This window comes from Watersipora subatra, chromosome 4, assembly GCF_963576615.1.
Source record: "Watersipora subatra chromosome 4, tzWatSuba1.1, whole genome shotgun sequence".
Classification (NCBI taxonomy): Eukaryota; Metazoa; Bryozoa; class Gymnolaemata; order Cheilostomatida; family Watersiporidae; genus Watersipora; species Watersipora subatra.
The window spans coordinates 62,413,777-62,440,650 of NC_088711.1; the positions used below are offsets into that span (position 1 = coordinate 62,413,777).

A 26,874-nucleotide genomic window follows, 5' to 3' on the forward strand; every position below is an offset into this window, starting at 1 on the left:
TAGGCAATTAGATAGATAAATAAATAGATAGATATACAGATAAATAGATAGATAGACAGACAGATATATAGATAGACAGATAAATAAATAGATAAATAGATATATAGATAGACAGATATATAGATAGATAAATATATAGATAGACAGATATATAGCTAGACAGATATATAGCTAGACAGATATATAGATAGATAAATAAATAGATGTATAGATAAATAAGGACTTTATTATTACTGATAAAATTTTCATTTTATCAGATCATTTCACTGATAAAATATGATTATTAATAAAATGTTGATTTCAACAAGCAACATTTTTCCATTCAATACTAAACTTGCTGTTTACTAAAATGTTGATGGCTTGTTTAATAAGTTGGTAGTACTTAGCTATAGATACTATAGTACTTAGTTATAGATACTATAGTACTTAGCTATAGATACTATAGTACTTAGCTATAGATACTATAGTACTTAGTTATAGATACTATAGTACTTAGCTATAGATACCATAGTACTTAGCTATGCACCCCACTGTGCCAGCGTATGAAACTTTAGAACCCTTAACCGAGAGACATGCATTTCAAACACAATAACACTTTCCTTAGATTTTTTGTATGCTGATATTTATTACCAGTATATATCTATATTAGGCCTGCATCGAATATAATATACTTGATATTTCGATATGAATATGTTTTTTTCCTAATTTTGCACTAATAACGTTTAGCCAACCTAAAAATGTTCAATCAGCCCAACTCTAATTGCTCTCTTTATGCAGGCCGTTTTTGGTTGAGCCATCAAAATCAAAACTGGAGCCTGAGCGAACAATAAAAAAAATGGTGAGATAAGTAAAAAAATCTAAATCTAGTAAGAATGGTAATGAAAATAAAATGAAGCTATTTATTTTTTAAACAGCCGACTAGCTCAGACAACAATATTATTTTTATGAGTTTTTTATAGACAAAAAATAGTGCAGCATATAATTTCTATATACACTGCATAAAAGACATGAACCCGTATTAATATTATATATCAGTGCTTGTGTTTCAATGGTAGCTGTAAAATGAGTCTTTTTTAGATGTGATGGATTTTCTATATTTTGAGATATTATTGAACCAAAAACAAATTACTTACAGATACTATAAAGGATTGAAAGAAATCTATTTATAGCGATGACATGCACAGTTGATTTGTTGGAGTATGACAATAGGGTATCACAATAAAACTGGGATAGGCATAACAGGTTTTAAAACAGATATTCTAGATTAGAGACAATACTAGACGCATAAAAGTAACTAAAATAGTAAACTCGAGATGAGTAAAACACCAGATTTTACTACGTATGAGTGTTATGCAATCAGTCACAACTGTTCAGTTTTCTCAATATGTGTTCCTTCCCCCAAACAAGCTCGTTCATAGATAATGCTACGATAGAAATGTTAAGCTGCACATAAACATCTAATACACAGCGTATAATTGCCATCTAGAAATGGAAAGAACTGAGATTGGCACCACCTTCAGCACATTACACACATTGACTCGTCTATCTCATGGATACTGTTTACATTTGTGACTCTGTCGAGATGGGCTCACGCTGCTGCCATCCAGGTTTGAAGGTAAGCGTGAGTGCGTTACTTACTTGATCAACGTGTGCTACTTAATAACAGTTTGCAAACAGTACACTTGTTTATTTGTATGTTATACATACTCACATTTAGTTGATGAGTTTCTGAACTTTTAATATATGTACATAAATTATACGATTTAAAATACATACTTAGCTGTGTTATGTGGACACCCTGATCACTGTTTTAGCAGACCCTAAAAGTACTCAAGTTCTTGTATGTTCAGAAGCCATCTCGTTGCAATCAGTACATTCATCTTGATAGTAAAAAGATTTCTCAAGTAAAACCAAGCATTCCTCGTAAAGCCACATTCACTCCTTGATAATGTTGCAACCAAGTGAAAACTTGGCTAAGACTAAAATATACTTACATAAATTTCTATACATTCACAAAATGATACTATTCTTGTGTGAATGTTCGCTGATTCTCATGTTTTAGGAACAACATTTATGTGAAGAAAAAAACTAAGCCCCTCTCCAGTAATGGTATATTTTCGAGGGCACCTGCTAGACTTGCTACTGATCTGGCAAATGTCAGATATGTGTAAGCGACTATCGTCTTGTATAAAACCTACAGCAGATCCAGACAAGAGGAAATACTCGTCTTTAGAGAAAGATGGATACATTGAAAAACAGCTAGAGCCAGCCCCTCCAATAGATGGTGTCCTATCAGGTTAGTGATTCTGATAATATTATCATCGATGACATTGCATTCACCATATGATACATGGATGAGGGGATACCTGTGAGCAAAGTACAGTTCAAAATTTTACTTCTCGTAAGCTGGAGTTGCCTTCACCTTCCCTTTTAGGTTTAACCAGGTAAAAGAGACATCTTGACTGATTAAAATTGATAGCCACTACTCTCGTGATCCCTTCTACATCAGCCATTGTTGTTACACTTTTCTGAGCCCAAAGCTCCTGCATGATAGTGAATTTTTAAATCTAAACTATGGAAAGTCCCATGAACTTGAAGCTTTCTGTCATGTACTAGTACTTTAACTAGTAGCACTGGTTACCATCATCCAGATCATTAATTCTCCAAAGCTCAAAATAACCTTTGTTTCAGCAATGTATAGAGCTAGATGTAGATCTCGGCATCTTTTTAATAGCAGTAGTTTTTCCACGGGTCTGTATTCATACATAAACATGAAGCCGGTATAACTCTGTGTGATAAACACGCTAGTTATGTACAACTCTCATTCCTGCTACAATAACTAACTTAGTGTCAAAAGCCGCTGCAAAAGGGTAAAATATGTTTTGTTTTTAACACTACAAATAAAAGATTAATTGATATTATTTTAAATAAAGATTAAACGATCAAAGTAAAACTAGAATAAAATTCAATCTTACATTCACTAAGAGTGCAGGTGTATCTATCCCAACACTGAGCTACAGGTTAGGTGTTTGGCATAAATTGGTTTCAGTGTTGTCAGAATGTGCTAATGGAAAAGAAATCATTCTTATACAAGGTTTTTGTGAACACTAAAAATTAATTATATTTTAGTGGATACAGCAGCTTGCTCATAGACAACTGAACTGTGTTACACAGTTAGTGACAGTTGAAGTTTAAAGAGCATAATGTTTGAAGCCTGTGAGCTACATTTAGGTGTATGACCAGGCCTAAAAGAAAGTCAACTATAATATTAACCTGCTATGCTTAATATAAAAAGATTAATTTGAATAAAATAGATTTTTTCTCCAATCACTGCAATGATTAGCACGAGACATAGTTGACACAAATTCTTGCTGTCAAAGGCATAGACTTGACATAGCTCTATTCCACACATATAGTGGTGGAAATGCTCAAGTATTTGCATGGCTACCAAATGCTGTACAACATCTGTATGTATAAATCTCAAAGTATGTGTGTGTGTAGTTCGGTTTGTCCAGCTATAGCTATTAAAATATTGGAATCAAGACTCCGTATCGAAGATGATTTGATCTCGGAACCTCCCATTCGCCAGGCAAGTACCTTACAATTTAACTAGGCAAGATTGGTGAATTCATTGGGCGATATATGTCGCCATATGGGTGAAAAGTTACCGTCTCCATCACGGCGCAACGTAATTTTATGTTTGTTTTCACGGCTCTTATTTGTAAGCTTACTCAAATTAGCCATTGGCAATGTGCCAGGCTAATGGCAGGCAACTACATTACATCTTATTGTTTATAAGCTGATTTTCAATACCCGTGCAAGGCCTGGCATTCCGCTAGTATATCTATAACTTCAAAATACTAAAAATGACTTATCTTGGACATTCTGGGAGATGTCTACGCTTAACAATTGCTCATAGGTTCATATTGTTCCCAGGTAATTATACACTTTAACAAATAGCCTTTGACAATTAGTGAGGAAGTAATCTTGTAAAAAGATGTATTTGACTGAGCGAAGCTTGCCATAGTGCTAATTACATTAGTGGTAGTTAAAATCTTACTTGTGGCAGAACACTGAACGTGGGTCTGTCTGTAGAGCCACTTGTGGGCAAATAGATTAATCACATGCGGTGAAAGTAATTTCCATGTCAATATTGCTTGCATTAATTTTCACATGGACAATATCAGTATAAGTTGCACATGCAGTCCTGTCGTCAAGACAGGGAGACACACAGCAGGACGGTTTGGTAAAGTACGTAGGACGGTCTGTAGCCGATAAGAGGTACAAACCAGTTTTAAAACATTCTAACTGTAAACACAAAGTCTCAACAAAATATAGTCTGGCAGAGGTAAGAAAGGGCACACAAGTCTGTACAGATCAAAAAAGAGCTTCAAGTAAAATAGATGGGATAAGTGGATGAGCAAATGTTGAGAAACGAGAGACGACTTCTGTTATATAGATGCAAGCTCCTCATCGAGCGAACCTGTGGAAAAGCTCGTTGGTGATTTGATCCCAAAATCTGCCATTTGTTTCCTCTGGCTTTCATCAAGCCTGTCCATGCGTTTGATAAGAGGTGAAAGGTTGGGCAACTCCTACAAGAGACAATTAGCACTCTATTGCATCTGTAATCAGCAAGGCATGTTAGTAAAACCAACATAGAAAGAGGGCTATAAGGTCGGGGAAAAAACAAGCAGATTACACAAGCAAAAAGGTTTTTTTGTGAAAAATACTGTCCTGTACCACCATAAGCCTACCATACAAAGATAAATAGAAATGAAGAGCTCACACATTCAATATACTATGCAAAACCAACACATAAAAATAGCAATTTTTTAATGCTAAAAAGCCAATTTTTCTCAAATTACTGAATCATTTTCACTAGGAATTCAAACATCTCAAAATTATTGAGATTCTATGCGAGAGAAAGACAATATGAAATGCAAGACCACTGTGCAACTCACTACGCCGCCACTAATTATGCACAGTACTTGTCTGTGGCATGTAGTTATCTGTAAGCAAATCATACTGATTGTCTTACAGACAAACAGACAGACTAATATAGCCTAAGTAAAGCTAGCATAGCCTAAGTAAAGTAAATTGCAAGGCAATTTATATATAGTGCAGGTTGCATTTGCTAGCAGATACAACTAGAGGTGTAGGAGCTATAGGGCCCTTGCACCTGCCACAATCGATAACCCAAATAACAGATGAATTGCAGACCCAATAGCTCATACGCAGAAAGGAGTGCTCGAGTACAGTACAACAGAAACATATAGAAAGCACCTGTTAGAGGTCCTCAACTGTTTCCTACAATGTAATACACAAATGCTTAACAAATACCTTGACACATAAAACACATACATGTATTTATTTTTATTTCCACATCAGCCACAACTGTAGAAGTCATCAGCAATGGCTTGTGTGACAAGTGGTTGTTACAAAGGCAAGTCATAGCATTTGTGACACGCCGTGGCAGGTGTAACAAGCTTCTGTTAGCATGGCAAGTCATGACAGATTTAACAATTTAAATCTAGTGTGGTAAGGCTGAGTGTGGCAAACTAGTGACACAAGCCTGGCTGAGGTGACAAGCCAATGCAGGTGTGGCAAGCCATTGCACACATGACAAGCTATGGCAAGTGGCAGTGACATGTGTTATCTACAGAACTTACTTGTATTTTTTTTAACAGAAATATGAACATAACAGATCACAAACTTTGCAGATAGTTTCTATGGTTATGTTTAATTAATTGCTATATACACGCTTTTTCTAATAATCTAAAAACAACTTCAAAGATCATAAGATAAGACTTAGAAAAGCTGTAAACGGAAGGCACCTGCGTATGGTCGGGGCTAATGTCGAAGTTGGCATTGTGTACACTAGCGGAAGCAAAAGATCGGTCTCCGATAGGGACATGTGTGATGTCACTGGAAAGCATTATATGTTTGTACTCTTTGTGACGACCTTTTAAATCCTTTAGTTCCTTCCTCAGCCTGTTGTAAATCTCTGGAGGTATGTAGCCTCTGAAACACACAATCATCACATGATCACCTGATTGCATGATTGCACCTGATCCTTCAACCCAATCATTATGACTAAATCTTTCTTCACTGAATTGGACAAAGGTAGGTATGTCCAAAGTCACTGGATACTGCAATGAAGTTGCCCCTCGGCTTACGTATTTATCTAGATAAATCTCAGTGTTTGTCTTTTTGTTAAACCCTGTGTCCAGTTATAGCAACTGAAATGAGCAATAGCAATGAAAGATTCGAACGGCACTGGATTTGATCTCAGGACCTCCAGATTTAGAGGCGGCACACGTAACCATTAAGCTACACAGTATACAATGGATTTATTGGGCAAATAGTCATTACATTGGTTAATATACTCACGCTTAAAGCGCTTGCTTGAGGTTAATAACTAGCACTGTTGACCGGTATGAGTAATGATTGTTAGGCTGGCCCAAAACACGGGTATTGTTTTAGTAAAGATTTTAGTATAGCCTTCCAAGTTACTTGAATTCATGAGGTAATTGTTCTATTACTTGTGCAACGCCAAGCATTTGACTAGTACTCATCTAAATTCATTTTGTCTCCTACACACTTGACCATTCTACTAAATAAATAACATAAGCCTTGTCTATAAGCACTGTTGCTAGTATACGCTAATCGCTCTAACAAGTACATGCACAATAAGAAGATGCGCTCAATACAAGCATAAGTACAATGTGAAATTGTACTGATTCTAACGTATAGTAGAATGGTCAAGTGTGTCTCCTACACACTTGACCATTCTACTAAATAAATAACATAAGCCTTGTCTATAAGCACTGTTGCTAGTATACGCTAATCGCTCTAACAAGTACATGCACAATAAGAAGATGCGCTCAATACAAGCATAAGTACAATGTGAAATTGTGCACAATCTGTACAAGGCAAACATGTGCACAATCTATTCATCTCTACGCCTCAACGATTTATCATTATTAAAACCATTATACGGACATTTACCCTCTTCTCATTCTTTACCTCAAATTTTGTGGAATGCCATTTTAAACACAAAATCAGTATTTGAAAATTGCCACTGCTATGAGTAATATCAGTTTGTACTATATACATATTGCATGTTGTAGTTTCTACCATAGTCAATCATGTAAATCAAAAACTGTATCAAAATTAAGTTAAGAACTGACTGCCAAAAATGGGTGAGTGAGGACTTTTTGAAAGAACTACAACTCTCAAAAGTATTACCTTCAAAGGAATCACAACTCATATGAATAATATCTTCAAAGGAATCACAACTTCCATAAATGATACCCTTGGAGCATGACAATGCAGCCAATATGTATACTGCAAAAAGTGATGAAGCAAGCTCATACCATCTGGCCTGATCCAAAGCATTAACTACATAAGCAGCTGGATCTTGCTAGAGGGGTGAACAACTCCTTCCCTGACAAGTGAACTCTAATCAAGATTTAATTGTGACCAAGTAGTTGTGACACACTGTTGAGGAGTTTAGTTAAAGGTTGACTTGCAACAAAATTCACATTACAGTTATTTCAACTTATTTGGTATCGAAAGGTTCACCATGTCTTACTTTGCTGTGTTGTAGTTGCAAAATATGTGGAAATGTGATTACAAGCTTTTAAAAGCTCAAAAACGAAATGCCGCCGAAGATTGGAATCAGTTTATTTCTCTGACGTTGTCATTACATTTGGTTATTGTCTTGTCACGAGATGTTCTCACGTGAATTAAAAGGCCAATAAAAGGCTAAATATAAAACTTCTCGAAGCACTAGTCTAGGACAAGCACTTCGGGTTCTACCGAAGACCCCGTATTAAATATGGATGCTCGCTACTTTACAGTTTTGTTTCGGCTTGGTCTAACCGTCTAGTCGTAATCTGATCATGTGACCCATACTTCGCGAATAATTTCTGCAACATTTTTCAATTATCACAGGTGACCAACAGGATCCTCATGTTTATCAGACAATGATATGTACTCACTCGAGCTAAGGTTAAAATATTAAACTCATTTTCACGGTGGGTTATAAGATATCAGTGCTGAAAGTGACAGCATTACAATGATGATAAAATAGACGCGTAAGAACAACAGGCATGGTTTTAGTGAATACGTGAAGTATATTTATGAAAATATTTCAACGAATGAGGTGGCGTGAAAGTGTAAAAAGAAGCCATCTTGTACAACTACATCACATTTGAGCCGTTTTGGAAGGAAAATCTAAACTACGGCAGTCTCGTGTGGCAGCAATTAACTGTTCGTTTTTGAGCTTTTAAGAGCTTGTAATCACATTTTCACATATTTTGCACCTACAACACAGCAGAGTAAGACATGGTGAATTTTCTGATACCAAATAACTGTAATGTGAATTTTGTTGCAAGTCAACCTTTAAGATATCACCAGGTCATAATATACCAACCACTGAGCGACAAAGGAAACGGATGACTCACTTTACGCTCTCCACCTGTATATGCAGTTCCTTCTTTTCTGCCTCACTAATCTCCAGCTTCCGTCGCAGCTTTTCTACCAGTTTCGAGTAGATCTGTTTCTTCTGCATCAAAAACACCAAACAAATAAAACCACCAGCATCTAACACTAGCCATAGTTCTATGACAATCCTCCTGTAGATTTAAGTTGAACACTCCTAAGCAGGTCTGACACCCATCAGAAGATCTGACATTCTTCAGAAGGTTAGATGTCCATAGGGAAGTCTGACAGCCATAGACAGGTCTGACACCCATCAGAAGGTCTGACACCCATCAGCATGTCTGCTACCGATGAGTAGGCATTACTCACTACCTCATTGAGCATTTAGAGCTTTAAACAGACATGAAAACCTATGCAGGCGTCGAGCCTTTCCTCGTTTTATATTGCTGACGAAGCAGATAATTACAAAAAATGTGTTCAGCAAGTCATCATAAAAGAGGCATAGCAAAGGCTACGCTCAAAGCTAAGAAATTAAATGTGAGATGATTAACACGCTCCTGTAAAATGTTATTAAATACAGGATGTAGAAACCATATTTAAATGAGATCTGATTACTTCAAAACTAAAATCTTCTCAAACAAGACAAAGACTAGAGCAGTGAATAAACTTGCTTTGTTGAACTCTGCAGTGTCCTTGCTGAGGGCATTTCTCGAAACAATGACCTTGGCATCCAGCTCATCCACCCTCTTTTTCAACTCCTTCTTTTCATCTGCCCAGACGGCCTTATGCTGCGCTAGCACCTGTAACACAGCTCACATAAGCCTGCCAACTAGTTTGATTCTGACCTAAGGCTAAGAAGGAGTCAGGTTTCTCAACTCTTTTGTTACAGAAAGCCTTTATAACGGTTCAGGTATAGTGCTCTTTCAGCCGGAAAGCATTTATAACAACTTGCCTTGTACCTATACAAAAACATCAATTATGGATCACAAAGTTAACAGACCCACCTAAAATTCTACCAAAATAAATTTAGGATATTGGGTTATCATTTTGCCAAAAGAACAATGAACTAGTTAGTTTTCTTTTTACTCAGAATTCACGGAATAATATCACAGTTTCTAAATATTTTTATTTCCGGTTTAAGATAGATGGAAAAAATGGTAAACAGCGTCCTAAGCATCCTAGCGAAACTCTTCAACATCAGGTTTCAGATATTTCTGATAAATATATTTATATCAGAGAATGATGGTCTGTATTTTAGTCAAACTGCAAAAATGATAGCGTTGTTCTTTTGCAGCCGGTTTCACTGAAGTAAAAAAATATTGAACACGACTTTTGTTTGTCAAATGCATCGACTTGTGCAGAAATTTTTGCCGATTCAAAAAGACTTAAGATAAAAAGTTTTAGACAGAAACTCTAGCGTTTACAGCAGAAATACCGAGTGCGTGTCAGCTAAAGTTTTTCGGAATGAATCAATTTCATCTGAACGAGCAAAAATTCCGTAGTGAAAGAGTTAATATAATACACACGAGATAGACGACTGGCAGAAAATGATGGGGTAAAACGTTAAACGAAGGCTCTAGGTCCTGCGAATGTACCCAGTTGTCTTGGTCAGCTAGATATCATCAGATAAATATAGTAAACCAAATAAAACAAATCAAATCACAAAACTCACTTTGTCCGCTGTTGCATGTTGGGTAGTTTCTATGTGCTTTGAGCGCCTCATCTCCTCATTATTGGCTGCCAGCTTTAGCCTTAGGTGACCAATTAGTTCGGTGAGTTCACTCTCTGTGGTCCTCAGGGCCGAATTCTCTGCCTCAATTTTCATAAGCTGGTTCCTCTGATCATTCGCTCTTGACCTTTCATATTCAAGGTCGGTCTGTAACTGGGTCTGGTTGTGAATTTTGCTTCTGTAAAATGTATATTGACCTGACATAAAGAAAATATTAGCAACATTGTAGTCATTACACCTACTGAAGGTCACTGTTGATGCTACAACACAACGACATGTAACTGACAACAGTGTTTCATACTAAAGACTCGCAGTTGATTGCAAGGAGCAGATAAAACCATCTAGTTCAAACGTTCATTGCCATTATCCCTTAAACTGACCTGGAAACAATGCACACTAGGCAGCGTCATTTTAAGAAAAATGCTTGTGACTTCAATTACAGAATATTTATTATCTTTGAAACATTTACAGAAGTTGATTTACATGTATACTAGTCGGCAGCTTCAGGAGAGAGCTGATTGGTCGACTAGTTATATTCACTCAGACGGTAAAAGTACTCACTGCTGTACTGATTACTTTATGTAATAAGATATTGATTCAGAGAGAAATCTAGAGATACAAATTAAGAGTGAAGGTCACGCTGCCGTACCTGTGAGCGTTGAGGTCCTTCTCGAGCTCAGATCTTGTGTTTGCTATTTCCCTGACCTGCTGCTCATATCTCAGCTGGTCTCGATGCAACCGATCCTCCAACTCCACCTTCTGCCTCTCCAGTTGCTGGAGTCGTGACTCCAGACCTTGTCTGCAACATCACCGCATTTCATAATAGCGATGCTATTATAGTGAATCCGTGAATCATATACTTCCATTCTAATGTGAACTTTGCAGAGCTTGCCATGCCTAGCTTAAAAACTCCCTTATCATGATTAGACTAAGGACCTACTTATCATGGTTCAACTGTGAGTGCTTTTGAAACTCTTCCTCTCGAATACAATTGACTTTTTCAGCGCAGTCCCTTTCCTTGTCTCTCAGTGAGACCTCCATCTGCTGCATGACTAGCTGCTGAGCCTCTATCCTGCACTTCAGGTCTATAAATAGGTCAAACATGACAAAACAAAAACAATTTATTAGACTACACAAATGCAAGGAAAACTTTTAAAACAAAAACGCTCACCATAAATAAAAATTGTTGCCATTTTAAATACATGAGATAATCCAATAAATTCTTACTAATCGCATCTTAAAAAATAAATCATTTACCAACGGAAACATATCGGGTCAGGTAAATAATGCTAGCAAAAGATTGCAACAAATATGTCTGCAACTTGAAATGAGTAGCGGCAAACAGCGTGGTCAGCTACCCACCATCCACCTGGCTATGAAGGCTATCCCTCTCACGCTCTATAAGCCCCTGAGCTTTGACAGCTGCCAGTTTGCTCTCTGTTAGCTGAAGGGTTGATTCGTGCTTCAGCGATTCCAACTCATTCCGCACGCTGCAAAAATCGTAGAATCGATTTTTTGTTGCTACATGGAATGCTCACACGCACAACAAAATAAGCAAACCAAACCAGAACCCATTGCAGGATGCACTATACAAGGAAATGAAAAAGGTGCGTGTACTTTTGCTCTTTGAATCGAAAGGCATATTTGTTAACATTTTGTTTCATTCGCAGCCATGGCTAAAAGCACAGGCTGGCAATCATTTGAAGAAATAGTAGGGAAGTATCACTTCTAATGCCGAGAGTAGCTCTATGTTGAGAGCAGCTCTATGTTGTGAGTAGCTCTATGTTGAGAGTCGTCCACTATGTTGAGAGTAGCTCTATGTCACCGTTATGTCATCCACACGACTGACTTACGATTTTAATGATGTTAACTCTTATACTTATTGTTGCAAGAAAAACAAGATGGCTACGAACTATAATAATTATTGCAAGTGTGGCTGATACAAAATTGGAGTTGCCTTCTCAAAGCATATTTACTTTGCATAGTGACTTAAGTAAATCTTGAAGGGTCTACATCAAGGAATGATGACATTTCTGCTTAAAAATGTTAGGGAACTCTAAATTTTACACAGCTGCATTGCATGAGAAAATGATATAAAATTTCACACTACTGCATGCACCATACTTAAACTTCTACCAATGAACACTTACCTAACACCTGTCTCTATAAATAAACCTGACATGACGCTGAAGGCAAACAATAAGCTTGACAGACCACAGCAGATGCTCAGCTATCACTATGCTCTCTATGATGTGGTTAATCCGTAAGCTTGCGTCAGTTTGCAGGATGGAAATGGTGAAACTCCGCAAGTCAAATGAGTTTTGTTACTCACAAATTTCTATTGAATGTTACAGGCTTGCAAAAAATGGAAACGGCATTTGCGAATGATGTGCAAGAAAATGCCCAATAGGCTATTCCATTTTAAACATTTCTACACTTCAGTCATGCCAATTCAACATTAGCACTTTCGAGCACGCTGCGACGACCTCTGGTGTAGAATTCCTTATCTTTTTTAACATACCGCCCGAGTTAATCCACCACATGCAAAATTACTTTGAAACACCTATAACACGGTAACTCAACGAGTGCACAACTCCAAATTTGCATCGTCTGCACAGAGAAAACATAGTGGATGTCACACCGCACAGTCTCCTACCTGGCAGCTCTTTGTTCTTCATCATGTAGTCTGCGGGTCAGCTCAGTCTGGGTGTCCACAAGGACAGACAACTCTCGAGACTGACTGTCACATTGCTGCCGCAGGGTGTTCTTTTCAATCTATAAATAATACAAGCAATTACAGTTATCTGCAAAGTGATAACTTATCCGTGTATCACTACGCAACACAAGGTTGTCTGGTGAGGTCGGATTCATGGACCAACCTCAAGTGCCCTAACATTTGCCTGGAACTCCGTCATCTGTTTAGTCTGCAATCTGTTGACATGGTCAGACTCGAGCCCACACTTTTCCCTCTGTCCTCTCAACTCCTCCAGTTCTGTGAGGAGAGACTTCACCTAAGAAATAAGCCATTATTATCATCAATTACTTTCTCCTATATTAGGTCCTCAGTAAACAAATTCACAAGATACTTTTATGGACGGGAAAGGGAATAGACGACTCTCGTCATGTGAATACATAAGCCTGTCATATAATCGAATGTCTTCACAAACATGTTTAAAACCAAAGGCCATTAAGCCTAAAGCACACAGGAAAAGCATTAATTGGCACCTATAATGGTAGGCTTACCCTAATACAATAAAACAAAACATTGATGACAATTCTCATTTTTTTCCACTTTGTAAACTGATCTTGTTTTTAAAAATTGCTGAAATCTGAAGTAATATCATCAAAAAAATTAATTAATGTGGTTGCAGACATGCCAATGTAAACATAACATGCTGCTTTTATTATTAAAAACATACCATACTATTAAAGACATATCATACTATTACAGAAATATTATACTAATACAGACATACCATACTATTACAGACATACCATACTACTACAGACATACCATACTACTACAGACATACCATACTACTACAAACATACCATACTACTACAGACATACCATACTATTACAGACATACCATACTACTACAGACATACCATACTACTACAGACATACCATACTACTACAAACATACCATACTACTACAGACATACCATACTATTACAGACATACCATACTACTACAGACATACCATACTACTACAGACATACCATACTACTACAGACATACCATACTACTACAGACATACCATACTACTACAGACATACCATACTACTACAGACATACCATACTACTACAGACATACCATACTATTACAGACATACCATACTACTACAGACATACCATACTACTACAGACATACCATACTACTACAGACATACCATACTACTACAAACATACCATACTACTACAGACATACCATACTATTACAGACATACCATACTACTACAGACATACCATACTACTACAGACATACCATACTACTACAAACATACCATACTACTACAGACATACCATACTATTACAGACATACCATACTATTACAGACATACCATACTACTACAGACATACCATACTAACACAGACATACCATACTACTACAGACATACCATACTATTACAGACATACCATACTACTACAGACATACCATACTACTACAGACATACCATACTACTACAGACATACCATACTACTACAGACATACCATACTACTACAGACATACCATACTACTACAGACATACCATACTACTACAGACATACCATACTACTACAGACATACCATACTATTACAGACATACCATACTATTACAGACATACCATACTACTACAGACATACCATACTAACACAGACATACCATACTACTACAGACATACCATACTATTACAGACATACCATACTACTACAGACATATCATACTACTACAGACATACCATACTACTACAGACATACCATACTACTACAGACATACCATACTACTACAGACATACCATACTAATACAGACATACCATACTACTACAGACATACCATACTACTACAGACATACCATACTAATACAGACATACCATACTACTACAGACATACCATACTACTACAGACATACCATACTACTACAGACATACCATACTAACACAGACATACCATACTACTACAGACATACCATACTACTACAGACATACCATACTAACACAGACATACCATACTACTACAGACATACCATACTATTACAGACATACCATACTACTAGAAATTCCAATGTCATACAGCCCACGACCAAAGTGATATTGGAAAAAAGAAAGGACTGATGGTTGAGAAATGCAATATTAGCAGTCAAATAGGATAACTGCAATGGTAGCTGTAATGTACTGGGTGTGGGTGTTATTATATACAACAAATAGCAATAATGAATGGAAAAGATTATATGTTTATATCTCTCCTCCTGCAAAAAGAGAAATGCAATATTGGCCAATATTAGAAGTAAGATGCACTGATATTATTAGAATAACCAATATTATTAATATAGTAATAATATAAAACCAATGCACAATTTTGTTTACATTTCACTATTACAGACATGTGATATTCTTACAAACATGCCATACTCTTACAAACATGCTATACTATTACAGACATAACATTCTACTACAGACATAACATTCTATTACAGATATGCTATAGTATCACAGGCATACCATACTACGACTGATGTGCCATATTATTACAGAAACGCCATACTAACCAGACATGCCATATTAAACAAACATGCCATATTATTACAGACATGCCATATTAACCAGACATGTCATATTAAACAGACATGCCATAGTAAACAGACATGCCATATTAAACAGGCATGCCATATTAAACAGACAGGCCATATTAAACAGACATGCCATATTAAACAGACATGCCATATTAAACAGACAGGCCAGATTAAACAAACATACCATATTAAACAGACAGGCCATATTAAACAGACATGCCATATTAATCAGACATGCGATATTAATCAGACATGCCATATTAAACAAACATGCCATATTAAACAGGCATGCCATATTAAACAGACAGGCCATATTAAACAGATATACCATGTTAAACAGACATGCCATATTAAACAGACATGCCATATTAAACAGACATGCCATATTAAACAGACAGGCCAGATTAAACAAACATACCATATTAAACAGACAGGCCATATTAAACAGACATGCCATATTAATCAGACATGCGATATTAATCAGACATGCCATATTAAACAAACATGCCATATTAAACAGGCATGCCATATTAAACAGACAGGCCATATTAAACAGATATACCATGTTAAACAGACATGCCATATTAAACAGACATGCCATATTAAACAGACATGCCATATTAAACAGACATGCCATATTAAACAGACATGCCATATTAAACAGACAGGCCAGATTAAACAAACATACCATATTAAACAGACAGGCCATATTAAACAGACATGCCATATTAAACAGACATGCCATTTAATCAGACATGCCATATTAAACAGACATGCCATATTAAACAGACATACCATATTAAACAGACATGCCATATTAAACAAACATGCCATATTAAACAGACAGGTCATATTATGCATACACATTAACCTACACACACATGGCAGCTTATATGTACGTATCAACCCAGGCAGCATGCTAATTAAAGCGGATGTGTAAGGTTAAGGAGACATATCAGCTCAATGTAGAAATATCAATGTGTCAATGATGGAAAGTGTTCAATGTTTAGTGCGGGATCCAACACTTTCCAGATTGTGAAAAATGATTTAACTTTTGAATATTTTCATAGAGGTTTTTATGTTTGTTTTATAAAGGGAGAATCGGTGCAGAAGTAGAGTAAACAACCCGTTATAAAACAGTTTGAAAAATCTAAAAGGAACAGGAAATAAATTCTAGCAGCACCGCTAACACTTCAGTCAAATAATCAATAGTACTAACCCTGTGATTGAGGGTTGAGTTGTCCTTTTGCAGGTTGTGTAATTTATCTATGTCACCCGAATTGTCCTGGTGCAACCTTGACACCAGTTCGTCCTTGTCCCTGTTCAAGTTTTTTACCTAAAACCATGCATGACTTATTATGCCTGCCTCACTATCCTAGGCAGAATATGAATATAAGTACACTAAAGCCTATTTAACATTGGTCACAGTCAGACATGAATGACATACAGGGGTGACCATAATTACGAATCTGCTTGAAATAAGCACAATATTATGTATTAATTCATAGTTTGTTAATTATTTATTACATGAATTACAGCAATATGCATATTAATGGATAACTAAGGATGTTCCGCAGATAAGCATTGTTACATATAACATGATATTTGATTTTTAGCCTGGTTTTGGTATATCATAGTGATATATGCGCATTACGACAAAAAACAACCTTAAAAATTAGCTAAATTTAATATGGTTTTTGAACATACGTATGTATACATCTAATTACATGAAAAGAAACTGGTGGCTTTTGGAATACATATTAGCAGTGTCTCGATATTCAGTTGGTCAGCCCTTAGAGTGAACCTCGGAATAGGATAAAATGGGTGCCCAGTAAACAGATTATATTCCTTGAGAATACTTTTGTTGGCTGACAGAGTGTACAAAACTTCCTTCCCAACAATGTATAGTATAGACAGTCTGTATAAATACGTACAGTATTACAGTCTGAGATAATAAATAAAGTGAGCTTATGTCATAAATGATAAAAAACATGAAAAAAATTACTAGCTGGCATAATTATGATCACATCTGTATAACTACAGATGGAAATTTTCATCTTGGTCAAACATTTCCCTTTTTATCATACACATGAATAGTGACCCACATCCAAATTCAGATACCCAACTACAAACATCTGTACTACACCTGAAAAAGGAAAGAAAAAACTCATGAAGTGACTATTTAAATCCTAGCCAGAAGCATCAATAGTGAAAAAATTTTCATAATACAAAAAGCCAGCACTGGCTATAAGGGTACAGGAGTCAGGAATACCTTGAGATACGAAAGTCCGGACATATGAGGAATTTGAGATACACCGAAACTTCTTGCCTTGAAATCAAGACAAATTTGAGATACAAGCCATGAGATGGTTCTTGACCCGGTCGCTAGGTAGCCAAGAATACGAGAGGCTGCTTACGAGAATAACAAAAACTTGGTTTTTCTAACCGGAAGAGCTTGCAAAAGCTTTAAAGAGGTCTGCTAACAGTGAACGTGAAAGCGAGTCAAAGAATGGTGTAGAATAGGTGAGTAGTGAGTGTAGAATAGGTGAGTAGTGAGTGTAGAATAGACGAGTTGTGAGTGTAGAATAGACGAGTAGTGAGTGTAGAATAGATGAGTAGTGAGTGTAGAATAGACGAGTAGTGAGTGTAGAATAGATGAGTAGTGAGTGTAGAATAGATGAGTAGTGAGTGTAGAATAGACAAGTAGTGAGTGTAGAATAGGTGAGTAGTGAGTGTAGAATAGATGAGTAGTGAGTGTAGAATAGATGAGTAGTCAGTGTAGAATAGACGAGTTGTGAGTGTAGAATAGACAAGTAGTGAGTGTAGAATAAATGAGTAGTGAGTGTAGAATAGACGAGTAATGAGTGTAGAATAGATGAGTAGTGAGTGTAGAATAGGTGAGTAGTGAGTGTAGAATAGATGAGTAGTGAGTGTAGAATAGATGAGTAGTGAGTGTAGAATAGATGAGTAGTCAGTGTAGAATAGACGAGTTGTGAGTGTAGAATAGACAAGTAGTGAGTGTAGAATAAATGAGTAGTGAGTGTAGAATAGACGAGTAATGAGTGTAGAATAGATGAGTAGTGAGTGTCGAATAGACGAGTTGTGAGTGTAGAATAGACGAGTAGTGAGTGTAGAATAGACGAGTTGTGAGTGTAGAATAGACGAGTAGTGAGTGTAGAATAGACGAGTAGTGAGTGTAGAATAGATGAGCGAGTGTAAAATGCACGTGTAAAAAGGTATTTCCGTCAATAAATTGGAGAGAAGGGTGGCAATGATGATGTCATGAGCAGAGGAACCCATGATAAAGAGCCAATTAGTGCAGCGCCAATAGTTTGATTAAGCCCAGGCACTCTGATACCTGCGGTCATTCAAGTATGTTCCATACAGAAAAGTCACCCAACTTGAAAACTTACAACAAACCCGAAGAGCTCTATTGGAATTCCATTTAGATGTTTAAAAGGCTCACAAATGTGAACTGAAGCATAAGTTGTTGCAAGCCCACGACTGCTGACAACAAACACAAGTGAAGTACTCTATGACATAGCCTAAGAACACACAACAGAAAGGTGTAGCCTTTGATGTCTACTTAAGTGTGAAATAAAGAAAAAGCAACACAAGCTATATCTACCAGGAGTTGGGTTCCTAACCTCAGCCTCATGCTGTAGCCTCAGGTCATCAAGAGTAGATTTGTGACGTTGCAGCGTATGCTCGTATTCAGTTCTGAGGAAGGCAAAATCATGTTTCAATTTGGTTGCATCTGATCGCAGAGACTCATTCTCTAGTTCAAGGTCATTAAGACGATTTCTAAATGGTCCTTCGACATCCGAAATCATCTGTGATTTTAGTGCATCGATTCGCTCTCTTGCCGGGACCTGCAAAAAGGAAACCGGAGTGTTTGATATGGAAGACGCCAGACGCTGTCAGGGAATAAAATAAAATAGTTTTAAATAATAAATAGTGTCCACAGTTGATATTATAACAACCGACTATCGTATCTTAAATCGATGTGATGTAAGCATGGACCATAGACCTATTAACTATACAGTATAGTTAATAGGTCTATGGCATGGACTAACTCAGATACATATCTCCACAGAGCACAACATCATAACTAAATGTCACGTCTGTTAACACGTAAGATTTGTCTGCTTCCTGCATGTTTGGATGTATTTTTACTGCATAATTTACATCTATTGTTGTGGTAGTCACAAGCCATAATAGGTACTGAATTGTTGTAAAACATCTAAAAATTCAGTGAAGTTTTCATGATTGCACTTCATAAACTATAAACAAAACACACTAATGCATTTTACCAATCAATAACATAGTACACGTACTTGATATTTTTAGATTTCCAGAAACATGACTACAGGCTAGGTTTAGTGACACAGACTATACAAACTATTGCTGAAAAAATATGTAATTTCCAACCCTGAAATTCTCGCTACTCAAAAGACAAGGGAAATCAAAATTTAACATAAAAAAGTTTTTCCTTTGTAATAATTGCAAAAATTTGTTGCAGCTTCTTTAACCTGTTGCAACAATATTTTGCGTCTTTATAAATTTCCTCATAAAACAAAATAGTGAGTAGTAATTACTAAGTACATAATCAGCTGCTCCTGATTGCTTGCATTGGCTAAAATCAGTGCTGGCTGTTTGAGATAGCCCTTGTCCGCTAATGCAATCTGAATAGGACGCTACCTTAACAGGTCCAAACTAGAGAGCTTTTGAACAAGCTATTTATGAATTTGTAGTGTATATGACAACTGATATGATGAACAAGAAGATAAGTCATATCTTTAGCGGACCATAAATCTCTCGCATGCTCACAACGGCAACGCATTAGGGAGAAGGTTAAATAAGTCATCCACACTTTGAACATTGAAAAGGTCAGCCAACATTTACACTTTGTTTGCAGTTTTTAAAATCCTTAGGGTGTTTTGTGACTTTCCAGTATCGAAAAGGTCTCAAAAGCGTGAAAAATACGCAGAGCCCATACTTAGCAAGTTCAATATTTCCATGTGACTATAAGACACTGACATTCTGTCTATATTGTGGCAGGTTCTTAAAATTAGTAACAGTATCACAACATATTATTACATAATATTTTTATTCCTTTTTAGTAACTATTTGTTTTGAATGTTAAAATATATGCATGTTTATTTGATGGTATTGAGAATTGTGACCAGCTCATACGTTATTGGAAGGTGGAGATGGTCTGAAAGCTTCATAATGAAAGTTTTTGATTGGTTACCATAAAACTATAGAACTTAGTGGAGATTACTAAAAACGTAATTATGATTTGAAAAATTTATCAAAATGACTACAAAGTGACTAAGTTTAATTTACGTAAACAGTGCAATATAAATTGTTGATTCCAGCTGTTCAATTCAATACGTAAAGGGTGGGGAAAAGCGAAGAGGCGGAGCTAACCCTACCATCCCTTGCAGGTCTAAATTCTTCTGTCGCAGCGCTGTCAATTGTGACTCGTAGTCTCCTATTTCTACTGCGTGTTTTTCCGTCAGCGAGTTTTTCTCCTGCGCCAACTTTCTCACTTCTTCTTGCACATCAAGCATCTCAGTCTGCAACCTGCAAAGTCAGCACGCTCAATGGCCTTGACCTTCTGACATGCTATCCACTAGCCTATATGCCTTATTTAGCAGCAATTACCCGAAGGTTTTTAGAGAAGTAATGAGAACTGAAGACAGTCGTGTGACCACTGATTATAAACCTTTATTAAGTTCCATGCTAAATAACAGCATTTAATAACTTGTAATCATTTCCTAGAAACACACGCACACGGCAATTATATATTGTTTAGGAATAGAACCTGACAAGTAGCAATGATAATTTCTTTTGTATTTTAAAAACATTTTACAAAACTTTTAATCACTCGTTTTTTGTTCGAAGTGTGAGATACAATTCCTATGGCTGTATCCCTCCACAGTAATACAAGTGACATCATACTAAAGCTGCTTTGAAAAACAAGTACAAACAAACAAGATGAAAATGGATTGGAAATGCGTTTTGTGGTCTACTTGGACTTAACACAATTCCTGACAGATGGTGTTTTGCTGTTTAGCAAAAACTGTCTTGTAAAAGATTGATTTTCTCATTCATTCAATTTATAGTAATGCAGAGCATAGGAAGGAAGCTCTCAAAGAGCCTCACCATTTCCTTCGTATCAACATCTGATACGACTACCAGGAAACATGTTGAGCCGATTCTGATAAAGCGCTATGCATTCATTCGTGAGGAAATAATGCGATTAGCCAAAAACTCCATTTGATAAGAATTGCCTCTCTTAACAATTAACATACTCTTTGCAGCCTTTACAACCATAATAAACTAATTATACTATAGAGATCTGAGCAACATGGATGTAAAAACAATTATGAGCCGAGAAAGCAAGAATTTCAAACATTAAAAGTTGGAACATGGCTTGCAAAGGCTTCTGAAGACAAGCTACAGAAATAAGAAAAACTGACACGCGATGACAAGTGACGGTTGAACAAAATAAAACGTGAAAAAACGCTCATGCCAAACACTGCTAGCTCAGCTTCTAAGAGAACTGCAGTTGTAAAGCACTTCTATATTTTCACTCGCTATATTATAGTGTCGGCTTGGCAAACTTTTGATTTTCGGTGTGCGGAGCTCCTTGTAACTCGGGTATAACAACTAGCCGAATGCTCGGCGTTGCACGGGTATTAAAAACAACTTATAAACAGTGACAGGTAATGTAGTTGTGATAATGGTCATTGGTAATGTGGCATTAGCCTGGCATGTTGCCAATGACTAATTTGAGTAGGCTAGTACATGTATGGTATTACTAAACTTACAAATAAGAGCAGTGAGAGCAAGCTTTAGTGATGTTGAGCACGTGTAATGCAGAGTAACTATGGGTACTTTAACCCAGCTAACGACTCATACCTTGCATTTTGCCTAGTTTAATGGGTTACCTTATCGCCAGGTGAATGGGAGGTTCCGCGATCAAATCTTCCGCGATACGGATTTGTCATTGCTTGATATTAATCGCTATAGCTGGACAGACCCAATGACAGACGACAAACTTTCAGACTTATAGATGTAGAAGTATAATAAACGTATTTGACGCTCAATCTTATTCATACAGTTCTCCAACTATAAAACTGCCATATCCACATAGACATCCATAACTGACTGCCATTTCCACATGGACATCCATAACTGACTGCCATGTCCACATAGACATCCATAACTGACTGCCCACATAGACATTCATAATTGCCTGCCATGTCCACATAAACATCCATAACTGACTGCCATGTCCACATAGACATCCATAACTGACTGCCATGTCCACATAGACATCCATAACTGACTGTCATGTCCACATAGACATCCATAACTGACTGCCATGTCCACATAGACATCCATAACTGACTGTCATGTCCACATAGACATCCATAACTGACTGCCACGCTTTTGAGAGAAGAGGGGGGGGACTAATTACATGTAGTAGAAGCAGTTCAGGACACGAATATGGTTTTATCTGATAAGATTTAAGACAAGACTTATCTGCTCTTACATGTGCGAAGGGAAGGGGTGCGGAGGGAAGGTGCGGAGGGAGGGGAAGAGGTGCAGAGGGAGGGGAAGAGGTGCGGAGGGAGGGGAAGAGGTGCGGAGGGAGGGGGTGCGAAGGGAGGGGGTGCGAAGGGAAGGAGGTGTGGAGGGGGGCGGCTATAGCTCAGCTAGGCACAATGCAAGCGTGACTCAAACAAACGCAAGACCGATGGCCTGAGTTTCCAACAATAACACTGTAAGAATTGAGTAAGAAAGGTGCTTTAAAAGAACTCTATCCGACACTCGTGTGTCACATAATCAGCCATGGCCGTCTGATGCTGAGATACTTGTCTGATCGGACGAAACAAAGGTTTGGTGTGAAATAAAATAAAACAAATCAATAATTCCATCAAATGGAATGATTAGGAAGCATTCATCCATTAATCTCGTTCAAATTGACTTATCACCATTCCACTATTTGTTCCTAACACTCAGCCTATACAAGTAGGAGAGAAGCAGCGATGGACTGCAGTTATAAACTCATAATCTTTCTGTTCGCGTGTCCAACACTCGTGGGTGAGTCATCTATGTATCAAAATAATTTAACGCGAAAGCTTTATTATTTAATGCAATATTTATGCAGGCGAGCGTTCCTACCGGACCAGCATGAGAATGCAGTAGCTGTATCAACCTCTGAGTTACCCATGAAAGATGTTCCGCATTAACTAAAAATTGGGGTGAGCTTTACAAAATTCGCATTAGCCAAGTTGTTTTTCTCATAAATTGCAAAGAGTTCTGTAGCATGCAAGCAATGGCCTGTCTTGGAGTAATCTTACCGAATGTGCTCATAAGCTTATATCTGACCTTGACATAGATACCAAAACATAAATTTTTTGCAAAAAATTCCTGAGAAATGAGTCAGATTGAGCCAGCTTAGTTTATGATACGAAAAAGTTATGTGCTAAAAATGAGCAAGTCTGGCGCCTGTCTAAATTTTACTAGATGCTTACAACTGAGCACAAAATACTAAGGAAACGATACAAGGCAAAGTAGACATTGTGAGCATTAGAAATCTACTGATTGGAAGATGGGAGAGATAATTCAAATACTTGATAGAGGTGGACGCACTATCCAGAATAGATGCTGGACTTTCGCTAGAGAAAGAGACAGTGAATAACTAACTTGGATTTGCTGGCTCATGTTTTAAAAGCAGGGTGAAAAAAAGTCAAAGAAGCGGTGCACTGCTATTTAACGCCCAAACATATAGCCTCAGGCCACTCACTTCCTGTGCTCCTGCTTGAGGGTGTTATAGTTTTCCTTATGCTGAGCACACCGTTGTCTCTCCTCGGCCAGCAAGTTAGCTAAAAAGTGTGCCTCATCATGCTTCTCCAGATACTGGTTGGTGCTTGGATCCACTCCTGAACCACTCAACTTCCTCACTGTGCCGTTGGGCAAAGGGTGGATAGAACCATTCATGTTGGGAGACCTCTGGCCGAGCACAGGGCTAGCGTGTGTGTCACCTCTAGAAAAGTGTTGAATAGGAGATGCCATTTCTTCCTGCTCCTTGTTGTCGTTTTCATCCACAATTACCACTTCTTGTTCTATAACTACGGGCTCGTCCACAGCAAACCTGTTCTCTGCAAGAATTCAAGCTAAACTATCGACTAGGTTAGGATGATGAATGTAAAAATTAACATTCCAGAAAAATGATTTAGACAGCATCTGTTGGCATGGCTAGACACTTATGATATGGGGAACTATTCACTCACAATTCAAAGGGAGCTGTAACTTTTTACATTAACAACAAAATAACAAGATTAAAACGTGCAAGCTGCGTGGTATAAACATGTATAGCTACGACCTGGTCATCTTTTCCTCCAGATGACCAGGTTTTACAGATGAGCTTACACTAAATTTCGGTAGATTTTATCAGAAATTATCGGTATTTTTCCATCATTTGTAATGATTTCAGTTGTTTGAGATGATCTGACTGCCAGAATGTTTCAAGATTGAAATCGACAAAACTTGATCACGGTTAAAACGCTTAGAAGAAAAATACGTTAAAAATTGACATCACTAGTTGCCCCGCTGCCGTCTCTCTCATAATTGCTGTCGGCTATTGTGTTCAAAAAGCAGCGTTACGCGTCTCTATTCTGTCGGTCTTCTCGCAACTATAGATGTCATAATCGCGCTTTCCCTTGATCTGAGCATTGTAACCGCTATCAAGTTTTGTCAATTTCAATCTTGCAACATCCTGGCAGTCAGATCACCTCAAACATAAAAAACAATCGCAAATGACAGAAAAATACTGATAACTTCCGATAGGATCTACGAAATTTTTGTGCAAGCCCATTTTGAAGATTTTTTTAATCTCTACATCGTAGTCCCAGGTCTAGAAACAACTAACGAATAGCTCCCTGATATAATATCTACTACTATTAACTAACGACTAGCTCACTGATATAATATCCACTACTATTAACTAACGACTAGCTCACTGATATAATATCCACTACTATTAACTAACGACTAGCTCACTGATATAATATCCACTACTATTAACTAACGACTAGCTCACTGATATAATATCCACTACTATTAACTAATGACTAGCTCACTGATATAATATCCACTACTATTAACTAACGACTAGCTTACTGATATAATATCCACTACTATTAACTAACGACTAGCTCACTGATATAATATCCACTACTATTAACTAACGACTAGCTCCCTGATATAATATCTACTACTATTAACTAACGACTAGCTCACTGTATCTTTGTTACAAAAATTTAAATAAGTAATGAATACTTCCAGGAGATCCTTAACAGTTGTCAGTTAGGTAACTAAACATATGTCAGCCTATAGGCTGCTGCCATTCAGTTGCGCAGGTCGCAGATCTGGAGTGAGGCTGGACGCAAGTTAGTTTACTCAATATCACAATAGTGGTTGACCGCACACAATGGGCAGGTAATTACCAAGCAAAACAAATAAATGCAATAAAGACCATCATAAAACATTAGCATAATATGCATCCTGTCGTGTTCAACAACAGCGACGCTGAGAAATGTTTGACGTATGGAACACCTTTTATATTCCGAATATTAAATAAAGTGCATGTACCATTTAGAATTTCAATACCTTCCAAATGCTTCAATAAACTGTGAAAAGGTTTAAACATAACGGAGCTCTGTTTTCATTAATATTTTCCTACTTCAACATCAGATGTTGAGGGCACCGGGCATCTATGCTAAAAACTCCTCACCTTTAGCCTGCTTTCCTTTCTTAGCCTTGGTCTTCTTCTCAAACTTTGCTCTCAACTTTTCCTCCTTCAGTTGTTTTTTTTTCGCTAGTTTGTCCTCTAGTTTCTCTGCTTTCGTCAGCTTTCTTGCTGGAAGTTTTTTATCTCTTCCTGTAAACAACCCTATGTACATGACTTCATAAATACATCTTACCGTTAACAACCCTACACACATGCTGTTAGGCTATACCAAAATAAATCAAGATTCTACCCACCCGTCTTGGCTTTTGGGGCTACCCCACCAGGGGAGCCAGCAGCTGAACTAGCATTGCCCATACCAGAAGCAGAATGATAAGAATGGAGGGTATATACACTAGGAGACTACGCTGGTAAGAGCGCAAATGCTAAACCATAGCTATTGTGTATGAGCAGGGAGGGCGGCATCAGCATGTTGCTTTACAAGTGAGTTAAAACAGAAGATTTTACGTGAGCCCTTTGATTAGTGAGGCGAGGTGGCAGATTACAAATAATGAATGCTGTTCAATGGTCAGTTTAGAAAGACTATATGGCCCATCGTAAGATAAACAAGCTTAAAGGGTCATAGAAAAACACAACCTAGTGAATATCAAGCCCTC

General features: G+C 37.3%; 1 protein-coding gene across 2 annotated transcripts in view; it reads right to left on the reverse strand.

Moving 5' to 3' along the window:
- Positions 1-4,015: 4,015 nt before the first annotated feature.
- The window catches only part of LOC137393733 (centrosomal protein of 83 kDa-like), a 30,582-nt gene continuing 7,723 nt past the window's right edge, over positions 4,016-26,874 (reverse strand). Inside the window, exons 2-17 of one of the 2 annotated variants that reach the window (XM_068080415.1) lie at positions 26,264-26,410; positions 24,275-24,629; positions 20,889-21,039; positions 19,098-19,322; positions 16,670-16,786; positions 13,054-13,185; positions 12,831-12,949; positions 11,537-11,664; positions 11,115-11,259; positions 10,824-10,973; positions 10,118-10,352; positions 9,117-9,245; positions 8,469-8,569; positions 5,835-6,021; positions 5,284-5,307; positions 4,470-4,592 (exon numbers count right to left, since the gene is read on the reverse strand). In XM_068080415.1, coding sequence (XP_067936516.1) covers positions 5,287-5,307; positions 5,835-6,021; positions 8,469-8,569; positions 9,117-9,245; positions 10,118-10,352; positions 10,824-10,973; positions 11,115-11,259; positions 11,537-11,664; positions 12,831-12,949; positions 13,054-13,185; positions 16,670-16,786; positions 19,098-19,322; positions 20,889-21,039; positions 24,275-24,543 — 2,109 coding nt within the window. In that variant the 5' untranslated portion in view covers positions 24,544-24,629; positions 26,264-26,410 and the 3' untranslated portion in view covers positions 4,470-4,592; positions 5,284-5,286. Of the gene's footprint in view, positions 4,593-5,283; positions 5,308-5,834; positions 6,022-8,468; positions 8,570-9,116; positions 9,246-10,117; positions 10,353-10,823; positions 10,974-11,114; positions 11,260-11,536; positions 11,665-12,830; positions 12,950-13,053; positions 13,186-16,669; positions 16,787-19,097; positions 19,323-20,888; positions 21,040-24,274; positions 24,630-26,263; positions 26,411-26,874 lie in introns of both variants that reach the window. The other variant, XM_068080414.1, reaches the window with a different exon arrangement.